Below are 13,452 nucleotides of genomic sequence, written 5' to 3' on the forward strand. Positions count from 1 at the left end.
TGTGGGTATACTGTAGGTATACTGTGAGTATACCTGTGGGAAACAGGTTTAATATTGGATCTCGCTGAGTATACTGTGTTTAATAACTGCAGGGCAGGTAAATAATGCCAAGCTGACACATGGTATTGGTAGCTAACAAAATAATAGTAAGTTTATTGCTATTTAAAAGCTTTAAATAAAAATATAATACTTTCAATCCTGCCTAAACTAAACTCTCCACACACCAACCACCTCACTCTCTTTACACCAATCCTAAGTCCCTAGAACCTAAACTCTTCTTACTCTACAAATAAACAACTCTCCCTCACACACACTACTCCACAAACTCCCAACTCTCTCCTTATATACTCCTTTCCCCAGCCCCACCTATTACATCACAAACCACACCCACTCAGTTCTAACATTCCATACTTACCAGACATACTAATCTAGACATATACAAGATACTAAATTGTGAGGTAACGCCACAGGGGCCGCCTTCCAGTAGCAGGCGGGGCTGAAGGCAAAATGGGTGGGGCTAAACTACCCGCGTATTTTAACTTAAAGCTGCTATTGCCAGGAACTAAGCCTTAGGAGAGGCATTTCAACCTTTCAGAATGTGGGGAAAGCTGCACAAAAGCTGGGAAGCCATCAAACAATCCGTGGTTGGGGGAAAGCAGCTTGGTCATCTTGGAAACCCTGAAGGTCAGACTGGCACCCCAGGAAGACTGGATCTGACCACAGTCTTGGGGTTCTGCACCCCTACTCTGCATACTCAGAGATAGTGTTTTCATCAGCCAGATTGCATACGCCAAGAGAACGGCCCGCATCGCAGGTAATAATAAATGGCACAGGGGACAACCGATGGGCCTCTGCTTCTCAAATGGAGCTGGCACCAAAAAGTTCAAACTGAACACCTAATAGCTCTTCTACTATTTTTGCCCCGCCTGGCTCTGAAAATAGCTAGATACAACAAACCAACTGGTGGTTAGGACAGATCCTTGTGGGATTCATCTTCTGGCTGATTGTCCTTTTCTGCATGTTCTAAGTAGGAGGAATATTCTGGAAAAGATGGCGGCAGAGGCTGGGAGAGATTGCAGGATTCACCAGAGCAAAAGCAAGCTAGTTCCTCTCTGAGTGCTGTGAGGCCGAGTCCTGTCCTAAATTGATCCCACTACTCATCACTTCCCCCATCAACTAACTCCTCTTCTCTCTCTTCTTCTCTTTCTCTCTCTGCAAATGCAGGAATCCCAGGTGGCCTTGAGGAACTACGCAGAGAAGATCTTGTTTACATAATCAGGAATATATGCAAGATCCCGAGCAGAGGTAAACGCTCCCAATCCGTTAGCCACAGATAAGGAGTGGGGAACAGGCCGCTTATTTATTTATTTATTACATTTTTATACCGCCCAATAGCCGAAGCTCTCTGGGCGGTTCACAAAAATTAAAACCATAATAAAACAACCAACAGGTTAAAAGCACAAATACAAAATACAGTATAAAAAGCACAACCAGGATAAAACCACACAGCAAAATTGATATAAGATTAAAATACAGAGTTAGAACAGTAAAATTTAATTTAAGTTAAAATTAAGTGTTAAAATACTGAGTGAATAAAAAGGTCTTCAGCTGGCAACGAAAGGAGTACAGTGTAGGCGCCAAGCAGACCTCTCTGGGGAGCTCATTCCACAACCAGAGTGCCACAGAGGAGAAAGTCCTCCTCCTGGTAGCCACCTGCCTCACTTCCTTTGGCAGGGGCTCACAGAGAAGGGCCCCTGTAGATGATCTTAAGGTCCGGGCAGGTACATATGGGAGGAGGCGTTCCTTCAAATAACCTGGCCCCAAACCGTTTAGGGCTTTAAATGTCAATACCAGCACTTTGAATCGGGCCCGGACCTAGACTGGCAGCCAATGAAGTTTTAAAAGGACTGGAGTAATGTGATCTCACCAGCCAGTCCCTGTTAGTAAATGGGCTGCCCTGTTTTGTACCAGCTGAAGCTTCCAGACCATTTTCAAAGGCAGCCCCACGTATAACGCATTGCAGTAATCCAAACGAGAGGTTATCAGAGCATGGATAACTATAGCTGGGCTATCTCTGTCCAGATAAGGGCGTAGTTGGTATATCAACCTAAGCTGATAAAAGGTGCTTGGATCCTGCATCCCCCCTGGCCTCTTGTGCCATGATTCTCCACACACTCCCCTCTACTGGCCTTAATCATGGTTGAGGCTCGTCCGGATTTGCTCTTAACCAGGGCTTATCATTAACTGTGGTTAAGGCCAGTGTCAACATAACTCTTAACCACACTCAAAGCTAGTAGGAAGATCTGTGAAAGAAAGGAAGGCGTGGGGAAGGAGCTCTAGGGTGACCATATGGAAAGAAGGACAGGGCTCCTATATCTTTAACAGTTGTACTGAAAAGGAAATTTCAGCAGGTGTCATTTGTATATATGGGGAACCTGGTGAAATTCCCTCATCACATCAGTTAAAGCTGCAGGTGCCCTGCCTCCTTTTAAATCTGCTCACTCTAGTATAGCTCCTACAGCTTTAACTGTTGTGATGAAGAGTGAGTTTCAACAGGTGCTGCCTGCATACAAATAACACCTGCTGAAATTTCCTTTTCTATGAAACTGTTAAAGATACAGGAGCCCTGTCCTCCTTTTCATATGGTCACCCTAAGGAGCTCAGCCCAAGGCCCACTCCCTAACCATTCTGGAGGTATCAGGGAGCAATAGGTTTGCCCCTGGGAGCTGCCCTTCTCATGCTCTCAAGTAATTTCTCTGTGTTGAATTCTCAGCTTTAAGCTTCCAGATTACATCCTCTCTTGCTTATGAATGCTCCTGATGCCATATTTATTGATTGGATTGGATTTATACCCTGCGTTTCTGCCAACGAAATGGCACTTGAGGCAGCTAAATGGCCTTCCCCTGATTATGATTTACCGGATTGTTCTGGGTTGTAGCTGCAACTGTACTGTAGGCTTTTAGTCCTGTCTAGGCCAGAGGTTTTATGCTGGCGTTTGCTGTTTTTCTTTTTTCGTTTTTTAACGAATGCTGGATGTTTTGTTACTGTACTAGTTTTGTTTTGTTTTGACTGGATTTTATGGTCGTAAGCCGCCTTGGGAGGGCTCCTGCCCTTAAAAGTGGGCTAGAAAGATTTTAAATAGACAACCAAATAAAAATAAGAAACGTAAAATAAAATAAAAAGTTAAAATAATAAAGTACATTGAAACACAATTAAGAAACACAACAATAAATGAGTAAAAACAGCACCCAACTCAACAGACCGTCTTATATGCCAAAGGGCTGCTTTAATAGAAGCATCTTTGCCGGCTGGCGGAAGGGCAGCAGAGCAACAGCCAACCCAGGGAGTTCTAGAGCAGCCTTCCTCAACCTGGGGCACTCCAGATGTGTTGGACTGCATCTCCCAGAATGGCCCCGCCTGGCTGGGGCATTCTGGGAGTTGTAGTCCAACACATCTGGAGCGCCCCAGGTTGAGGAAGGCTGCTCTAGAGCCTGGAAGCAGCCACCAAGAAGCAGCCACCAAACCCTCTTTTGTGTTCCCACTCAATGATCCTCTGATAGTGGCAGGTCAGAGAGAAAGGCCTCTTCCAAGGATCAAAACCCAGCAGGCTCATAAGTGAGTGGATGGTATGTGGTCCATCAAATAGCCTGGTTCCAAGCCTTACAGGGCTTTAGATATCATAACCATCACTTTGAGTTGTGCTGGGAAACAGATCTGTAGCCAGCAAAGCGGTTGTAACAAGGAAGCTGCAGCCGGTCAACTGCCTGGCTGCAGCATTCTGGAAGCCAAACAAGCCAGAGGCAAAAGGGTGAAAACGGAAATGTGGTATTTTATTTTGAAAACTGCCAATGCGTTTTGGACCATGAAGTCCTTCCTCAAGGTAATCTACAAGAAATAATATGTATAATATTTACATACATACATGTAGATTACCCTGAGGAAGGACATTATGGGGTTCCTTACTTTTTTGGCTTTTGCAGCATTCTGGGCTAGCTGAAGTTTCTGGACGGTTTTCGAAGGCAGCCCCACACAGAACACGTTACGGTAGTCCAGACAGGATGTTCCTAAAGCATGTGTGACTGTGGCCAGATCAAGGATCCTTAGAAATGGGCGCACTTGCCTCATGTGTGCAAATGCACTCCTGGCCACTGCCAAGACCTGAGCACCCAGGTTCAGGGCTGAGTTCAGGAGTCCCCCCAGAGCCTGAGTCTTCAGCACCGGCTGAGTCCCTGTTCTCTGACCTGCCTTCCAGCAGGTCAAACCAGCCAGTCTCATCTGGAACTCTATCAAGCTACCATATCGTCTTACCAATAGAAAAGCAGGCTGTAAACAACTTATTAACTGTCGTTTTCCAAGGGACAGAAGCCTCCCAACTGCTGAAATCCACTGAGGAGCCCAAGTGAGGTAGGTGAGGCTGAAAAATAGCGGCTGCATTTGGACATCATGGTGGTGGGAATAAGCGTAGCCTCTCCCTCCTGGCCTCGCATCCTCCCAATCTTCTGCTGCGCTGGTGCAAGCACAAAGAAGAGGTGAGATGCTTCTGTTTCTCTTTCAGATTAACCACACTTGAGCATGTTGTCAGAACCCAACAAAGTGGCTGAGTTTATTATTCACTAATTTATTACAATTATTTGGGTTGTAACCAATGCTAGTCTAACTGACATCTCATTCATTTCAATAGGTCTACTGTAGGTAGGGCTAATTTGGGATACAACCCTTTAAGCCCTGGTTCTCAGGAAACCCTTCTTAACTTGAAACAAGCTCACTTCAAACCAAGCTGGCTTGGTTCAACAAACCAAAGTTACGATTAACCACAGTTTAGGATTCAGACAACACACTAAACTGTGGTTCATCTAAAACAGAAGCAGAAGCTCCTGATCTCCTCAGAGGTGCATCAGCATAGGGCAGGGAGGGAGGGAGGTGTGAGTCTGGGAGGAGTGAAGTTCATTCCTGTTATGGCAGACATCACAGCTTCTGAATGCAGCCCCTATTGCTCAGCCTCACCTACCTCAATAATAATTGAGCAATGATGATGATGATGATGGGACACCATGAACAATATCCTGAGCTCCTTGGGAGAAGGTCAGAGTATAAATCTTGCTTCAGAAAACCACACACATGTACAAACCCTAATGACAAGGAACACTTCTAATACGGCAGATTGAAGAATGTAACTTCCAGTAGACCATCTGGTGCCTTCACCAGGCCTTCTGAACAACAGAGTGTGCTTGCTTTTGGTTTTTAAAAGAGCAACTTAAGCAATACTGGCTGCAAATACGCTTCTAAAAGGGGAGGCGGCACCCAAGATGAGAAGGGCTCCAAACAGCTTGCCCAGGAGGGCTCCAGAGGCAAGGAATGCTTTTCTTTCCCACGGCTCCCTGTTCCAATTCCTCTACCCCATTGAATGGATGCCATAATAAATGTGTTCATTTTTAAAGTGCCAAAAGACCCTTTGCTGTTCTCCCAACTTAACTAATGTAATTAGTATCACCAGAATCTCATTTACTGTTATTGCTTCGTTTTCACACATCAGAGGTTTGAACAAACCCTGGCTACTCCTGAAGGAAGCGGGAGCAAGTGTGTTGGCTCTCGCTGCTTGATCGCTCCCAATGCAGCTGGGCAGAACTAAACAACCCAGGGATGTTCTGTTTCCGGGTTGCTGTCCATGATGCTCGAACCTGGAATTGTGGGCTGTTGGGAGAGAGACAACCCAGAGTTAGAACCCAAGAACAAACCACGGGTTCTACCTCTGGGTTGTTCTCCCCCAACAACCCACAATTCAGGGTTCAGACATCACACTAAACAACCCAGGGATGGAGATGCTAAGGACTGAACCTGGGGCCTTCTACATGCAAAGCAGGTGCTCTGCCACTGTGCTACCGTCACTCCCCGATTAGGAGTAAAATGGCAACTATTCACTTGTACAGTATATCTGGTTGTGAGCTAAATGTGGTCCTTGTCCCTGGTGACCCCAGCCATAGAGAATCAAGGCTATTTCTATCAACATAACCCCTTTATCCCCTTTATCTTCAGAGCTCCACGCTGTGCTCTTGTTTCTTCTATGCGGCATCGTTCTATAAAAAGTCTCCCAAACTGGCTAATTATAAAAACAGGGGCATAAGAAAGAGAGAGGCAGCAGAATCTGATCCTGACAGCAAGCAGAGAGCCGCCATCATCCCTCAATTAGAAAAGAAAAGAGAGAGGGACAAGAAGGCGTTTCTTCTATTTAATTATTTTTAAGTAGACAAAACTTCTATGTTTTTCCTGCTTTTACATGGGGCTCAACAGTGCCCACCGCAAACCAGATTATCCATTAGGCCCACGCCCATTTTGCTGCAAAAACTCCACCGACCCTGCTGTGTTCCCAGACTTGCTCCCTGAGCCCAGAAATGGCATTTCTAGCAACCGCGTTGCCTGCCCAGTAGGGTGGCGCGGAGAGCTCCGCGTGGAGCAGAGAACAGTGGGCACGTAGGAAGTGAGAAACCCTATGAGCGAGCGCTGCAGCTGCCCAGCGTGGCTGGTGGATTTCTAAGACGGGGCTGTGTGAAAGTAAGAGACTCTTTCAGTGCTGGGCGCCTGGAGCTGCCCAAGGCAAGTGGGCACGCGCACACACACACACACACGACCCTGCACGTGCTGCAGCCCCCTCTTTTGAGCCACCTGTCCACGCAAGCCCCAATTTCTTCCTCCTCCTCGGGGACTCACTTCCTCCTTAGCTCAGCTTAAAGCAGCAAGCGGAGCCGGTGGTCACTCATCTTTTGTCAAGAAGAAGGGAAGTAAGGGATGGCAGCTTTTAAACAGAACTCTGTGCTGGGAAAAAAACCCGTGGAGGGAGGAGGATTGTTTTGTGCACACTGCTGTGTGTGGCGGAGCCAGGGGGCGGGGAGGCAAGGGGCAGCAGCAGCGCCACAACAAAAAAGAGAGGAATTCAAAAGGCAACGGAAGTCCCTTCACACTTCAGGGCGAAGGAGATCAAAGCGGCAACATCAAAAGGCATCTCAGGCCTGCAATTGGTCAGGGGCTAAATAGCAGCGCCTCCTGGGGCCCAGGGAAGACAGAGAGGGAAAGAGAGGGGGGGAGTGCAGTGTGTGTGCGCGCGCGTACGCACACATGTGTTGGTAGAGACAGTGGCTCAGTTCAGACAACACGTTTCTGAATGGTGGTTTTAGAACTCCATGGTGGAGTTTTTACACCATCGTTGAGAAATGTGTTGTCTGGCGGGAAAACTCCAAGCCATGGTGGAGTTTTTTTGGGGGAAACACTCCACATGGTATAGCCACGCTGTGCAAAGGAGACTTCCTGCACAACCGTTATGTTGCATGGAGGGCTCCATGGAGTTTTCCATTGCGTTGAGTTGACTTTCCCACTGGCTACAGAGTTCCAAGAGCGGCGAAAGGAGCGAGTGCTGCTCTAGGAAAGCTGCCGGGATTGGATTTTTTTTGTTGCAGCAATGGCTTATGGGATACCATTGGAAGGACCAGGGGAGGAGAGAGGGCAGAGGAACTGTCAATGAAATGTCACAATGGATTTTACTCAAAGTCACACAACGGTGGAGTTAGAACGTGGGGAGTACCTCCTAAAAACTCAACTGTTGAGTGGAGTTTTCACACTGCGTTGACTAACGTGTTGTCTGAACTGAGCCAGTGGCTGAGTTCAAATGACACACTAATCAACGGGGGGGGGGGGGGGGAGGCTTTAATAGGAACAGAATGGGAAACAACCATTGATTAGTGTGTCGTCCGAACTCAGCCACTGTCGTCTGTCGCTTATTCTGTAGCAGCAACAGCTGGCAATTTCTTTCCCAGCTAGAGAAGCCAGGAGGCATGCTGAGAACCACGTCACGTGCATTACTTTAACTCTTCAAACCAGCAAAAAACATACACCACACTTTAGCCACCATGCGGCCAGGAAGTTCGTGTGCTGTGGCTCTTTCGACAGCCTTGCTGGTTAGGAGTTGTGTTCTAACACACCCGGAGCCCACCAGTTTGGGGAAGGCTGGCATATGGTCACTATTCAGGGCTGCTCATCCGGCCTTCAAAATGTGGCCCTGTACATGAGCGGAGCTCTCAGACCACAACAAATGACACTGCTGAAAGAATGTACCCATACTGAAAGAAAAAACGGATGCATTTCTGTCAGGATCTGTCCTGTCCTGCAGCACCATCTGGCGGCAGCTTGCCATATAACCAGCCGCAGGGCTTCGCAGGATGTGAGCCCTGGAGGGTAAAGTCCTGCAGGGTTCAGGCCCACACCAGCAGGCACTCCCAGGTGGGCTCATACGGAACAGCTGGGAGCTGCCAGGAAAGGCCTATATAAGAGCTGCATTTCACCTTCAGCCTTTGCCACAGCAACATGGTCTCTCGTGCTAGCTGCAACCGGTTACTCTGGCTCTTGTTTGGACTCTGTTCCTCCTGGACTCTGCCTCTTGCTTTGATCCCTGCCTGGACCTTGGCTGCTTGTTGACTGGACTTCTTTTCTGCCTCTGGCCCCTGCTTGGATTCTGAACCTGTGTCTGACCTTCTGTCTGTTTCCTGGATCTGCCTCTGGCCCTCTGTTGGACTCTGCCCCCCGAGACCAATGCCTCACTCCCAGCTTGCTCCACCAGTATTCCAGCTGCCCAAGCCGGTTCCGTCTCAGGCCATCTCAGCCACAGCATTCCTGCCTTAGGACCCTGCTGCCCACACCCCAGATCGTGACAATGTCACTGGGGAATGCATCCATGGGGAGAAACTCCCGCCCTTCCCCACAGACGCAGAAACATTTCCACACGGTTCTCCTCCCCACACAGTGTCCTGGCCATGTCCTCCACCTCCCTGTTGCTCCTCTAAACATCCTTTGACTAATTCTTCCCATCTTCCTCCTCTCCCTCTTCACCTGCACCCCTGCAAAGTTTTCACCACAGACGCTAACATGCTCCAGCAGCAACCACACAAACAGCCCACCTCTGCCCCAGACCAACACGCCTCTGCCTATGTATCACGGTGGAGCAAAGACCCAGCGCCTCTCTCTCCCAGGACTCAGCCAGATGGTTCATTTAAGAGCTCAGCTGTTTCTAATGCTTCCATCCCTGCAGGGCCCCCTCCCACCAGCATGGCTACCCACTCTCCCTGGGCCACGCAGCTGTGATGGCCAGGTGTCTGACCGACCACAACACAAGCCGGGCAGGTGCACGCTTCCTACTTCAGGGGTGTCTGGGGATGGAGGAGGTGTCTTTTATTTCCCCAGGAAGGCTTTCTCCTGTCCACAGCAATGCTGAGCCAGGAGCTTCAAAAGCTGCTGTCTGAGCAAGTTCTTGCTCATTTCGGAAAATAGATGCCCATTTGCACCAAATGATGCATTTCTTCCAAGAACAGAGTTCAAAAGTGGACTTGTTGTGGCCCTGGCGGCTGAGGTCATAAACAAGCCTAGCAGGAATCCAGAGTCCTGGGCACCCTTTAGCAGAGGTTCTAAGCCAGCCTTCCTCCACCTGGGGCCAGGTGATAACTCCATCATTCCTGACCATCGGCTGGGGCTGCTTTGAGTTGCAAGACATGGAAACTGGGGGGGGGGGCAGGTGTGGAGAGAAACAGGCAGCTGATCCTTTTCTTGCCCAATGCAGTTAAAGGAAAACACGGTTACTTTCAAAATATACATGCCCTTCTCAAACTGAGACACCACGGGTGTATTTTTGTTCTTTGGACGTTTTTATCCTGACAGAGAAATGCAGAATGAGAAGCTGCCCCCACCCCCACCGATTTACAAGAGGAAATGAGGACCGCCCCTTTCAGCTTCCAAAACCATGCCCTCTTCCTGGCCACACCACCATCCGGAGCGGATGAGGAAACCAAACTCAGCCCCTTCCCTGTCTCTCACCTGTCCTGCTCTTGCTGTTCGTCAAGATCTCCTGGAGGCGCTCCTGGAGCTTGTCCGCTCGCTTCCGTTCCAGATGGAGCTGCCGTTTGAGGTCCTTCAGCTGTGGGAGGGGGGAGGGGAGGTTTGGAGGCAGGGCGCACGGAGGTGGAGGGCGCACGGAGGTGGAGGGCGCACGGAGGTGGAGTCCCACAGCCCAGTTCCAGAATTCGGCACTGAGCATGCAAGTGCTGTGCAATCAAACAAGCCGCCCGCTGAGCGTGTGCGGAACAGCTGTGGGGGGCCACAACTCAGCACGTAGGTTAAACGATAGAATTCGCAGCCACAAGGTGTAGCGATGCGGTGGCGCTTCCCGCAGTGTAACTATGTGCTGAGCTGCAAGGTGCAGCGATGGTCATCCATTTGGATGGCTTTAAAAGGGAAACAGCCCAATTCAGGGGGGATAAAGCTACCAAGGGCTTCTAATCATAATGACCTTGTTCAGATGACACGCTAAGCCATGGTTAGGCTGCTAACCCTTTTGCAGCAGATGGTTAGTGAGGGTGTTTAAACCATGGCTAAGCCATCATGTTTAGCTTAAAATGCTTAACCACCTTGGCTTAGCGTGTCGTCTGAACAGGGTCAACGGCTAGATATTACCTCGGGTATCAGCAGCAATATGCCTCTGTGTAACAGTTGCTAAGGTACAACTCTGAGGCGGCTTTTGGGCCCTTTGAAATCAGGCACTGGCTGAAGACCACAAGGCCTCCATGATCAGAAGCCGGTGGAGTCCTGGGACAGCTCAGTGCCAGAGCCGTGAGGCCAAATTCTCAGTGTGGGCGGAGAGGCATCGCCGCAGCGCAAGGACCGTCCAAGGGCAGGAGTGTGGCTCCCCACCCCAGCTTCTGGGTAAAGCTTGATTCTACGCCATCTGCCCTCTGTCATCCAGCCTCTTGTTGCGGCTTGCTTGGCTCCCCAGCTGGGAGTGAGGAGAGAAGCCATGCCAGCAGGCAGGAGGAGAGGCAGGAGACACAGCTCCGCAAGGAGCGAGGGGGTTGCTGCCGTCGCTGCAGCAGCAAAGAGTTGACTGCACGGAAGGCCCTCGGACAAAGGGACCACCAGGGAAGCAGAGTGGCAGGGCCTTCACCATTCCCAGCAGCCCCTTTCCTCTCTCTCTCGGCCCCTGGCCCTGGCTCCCCTCCCCACCCACCCCCACCCACAGGGAACTCCAAATGGCACACTGCGGTGCACAGTTGCCGCTGTGCCACGGAATCATCTTGCTCCTGGCATTCTTTTTTAGCTCTGAGGGGGTGGGAGATGGAACTTCAAAGTCTTGCCTTCAAGCCCACCAGCAAACCCAGCCTCAAATATCCTGCAAAAGAGGGCAGGACAAAGAAAGAAGGAGGTGAGGAGAGGATTGCCCTCCCTTTCGTTTGAAATGGTCCCAGAAGGAGACGGAGAATTAATGGCCACAGCAAACAGGAACGGGTTCCAGGCCTGCACCAGCCCTTCCTGCAACCTGATGTGCTCCAGATGTTTTGGACTGCAACTCCCAGCATTCCTGACCTTCAGCCACGCTGGCTGGGGCTGATGGGAGTTGACGTCCAAAACATCTGGAGGGCACCTGGTTGGGGAAGGTTGGGCTAGATCAACAAAGTCCCCCCCCTCATTGCGTTTCATCCCCCCACCCCACAAACTTCAATTCCCTACGGGAAACTGCTCGGCTTACTGCTGCGCTGCCTTTCTTCTCCAGGATCCGCTGCCCATCCACGGTGTCTTTCACCTCCTGCAGGGAGACAAGGGCCGTCAGCATCCACTCATCATGACTCCGCTAGGCTGAGAGGTGTCAAATTAGGTTTCCATCACACTCTAAGGGTGGTAACGCACTTGAGAATTCTCCTCTCTGCTCATCCCATCCTAACAATTACTACCCTGCTAGGAGGCAAATTTATTACGGCACAAGGCGAAGGATTTAACTGCTTGGTTGCAGTTGGGCTGCAAGTTGAGGAATCGGGCTCCCGTCTTCTGATTCCCAGGTTGGAGGTGGGTACAGGATGTCTGAAATGGCTTTATTTTTCTTTTAAAAACATTAAGCAAGTTTCTAGTCCTCATTGTGACAGAAATCACCTTAAATGGGCACTAAAGTATTTACATTTTTAGCGTCTCCACACTTCCCCATCACTGCTTACACGGTTCACTTCCAAATCCTCTGGCCCCATCTACTGTCCCAGAAAACTATTCCTGCTTCCTCTCTATTGTTCTACTTTGCCGTTAGAGGCAGTGCCTCCAAACACAGCGTGGGTAGTATCCCCAAACCTTTGTTTTAAGGTGGGATATACAGAATAGGGAGGTATCTGGGGAGCTGGAGACTGCGGAGCTGAAAGGCAGCACTTCCAGGCCTCCTCCATCGGCCAGCGGACCGAGGGATCTTCCCATGAAGATCCTTCTGACTCCCGGGAAGAATATCCTGGCAAGGGAAAGACCAGCCTGGTCCCATCCCTCAGCCAGAGAAGCAGCAGCTGGCAGGTAGTTTGTTTCCCTTCTCCTTACCAGAAAGAACACCAATAACTAAGAATGAATGCCCAGATTTGCTTTTTGAGGTTGATTACATTTATATCCCGCCTTTTTTCCTACAGGGAACCCAAGGAGGCATACATAATCCTCCTCCTCTCCATTTCTATCCTCAGAACAACAACCCTGTGAGGTAGAGGTTGGGCTGAGAGTCTGTGACTGGCCCAAAGTCACCCAGTGAGGTTCCACGGCCGAGTGGGGATTGGAACCCTGATCTCCCGACTCCCAATCCAACATTAACCATTACACCACACTGGCTTTCCCCCTCCTTCCTCTCTCCCAAACCCTTTTCCTTTTGTCTTTCAGATTATTTATTTATTGCATTTCTATACCGCCCAATAGCCGAAGCTCTGAGGGCAGAGAGTGACTTATTACTGACTTTCATTATCCACTCTAGAGCCTTCTTTGGCTGAAGAGAGGGGCTAAAAATGTTAACAATAATGCTAATAATAATAATGTTAATGATGATGATGATGATATTCTAGGAAGATCCAAGAGACCCAAAGCCACCCTAGCACCAGTGAATTTCCATCTAGTGCACCAAATTGTATCAATCTGGGGACCAGGGCGACTGACTCTCTAGGAGAGAACGGCAAATGTGAATCGGGGAGGAATAGCGCCACCTGCCCATCTATGCCAGGCACTGAAAGCACACTGAGAGTAGAGACATCATCCAGCAGATGGGAGATCCTGGCAGGAGGAAAGGGAACAGATGGACCTGGGAACTTCATGCAGCCAAGCACCAGCTCCCTTGGGAAGCTGGCAGGTAGCAGCAGCACACACACACGCACGCACGGACCTGTTTCAGCCGGTTGACTGTGTCCATGTGCTCGTCCCTAGCTCTTTCAATCTTTCGCAGCTCCTCCTTGGTTGCTTCTACTTCTTGGTCCTTCAGCTGCAGAGGAGACGACCCATCAGTGTGTTTGCGGGGAGGGGGAAGTAAGGTATGTTAAAGGGAGAACTACACATCTGGTGGCAAATATGGCATTCCTAGTCCCACGTTTGCTAGCGATGTGGAAAAGACGACAGGGTCAGCGTCAGGCAGGAGGAGCT

At 49.7% G+C, this 13,452-nt stretch overlaps 1 protein-coding gene across 3 annotated transcripts in view; it reads right to left on the reverse strand.

Moving 5' to 3' along the window:
* Positions 1 to 13,452, reverse strand: part of GRIPAP1 (GRIP1 associated protein 1) — a 92,072-nt gene that overhangs the window by 45,963 nt on the left and 32,657 nt on the right. For all 3 annotated transcript variants that reach the window (XR_010025169.1, XM_063119473.1, XM_063119472.1), the window contains 3 exons: positions 13,199 to 13,294; positions 11,558 to 11,614; positions 9,853 to 9,952 (listed from right to left, as the gene is read on the reverse strand). Coding sequence is in view for 2 of the 3 variants with exons in the window: in XM_063119473.1 (XP_062975543.1) it covers positions 9,853 to 9,952; positions 11,558 to 11,614; positions 13,199 to 13,294 (253 nt within the window). In the remaining variant the exon portion in view is untranslated. The remainder of the gene's footprint in view (positions 1 to 9,852; positions 9,953 to 11,557; positions 11,615 to 13,198; positions 13,295 to 13,452) is intronic.

This window comes from Elgaria multicarinata, chromosome 3 (genome assembly GCF_023053635.1).
Source record: "Elgaria multicarinata webbii isolate HBS135686 ecotype San Diego chromosome 3, rElgMul1.1.pri, whole genome shotgun sequence".
Lineage (NCBI taxonomy): Eukaryota > Metazoa > Chordata > Lepidosauria > Squamata > Anguidae > Elgaria > Elgaria multicarinata.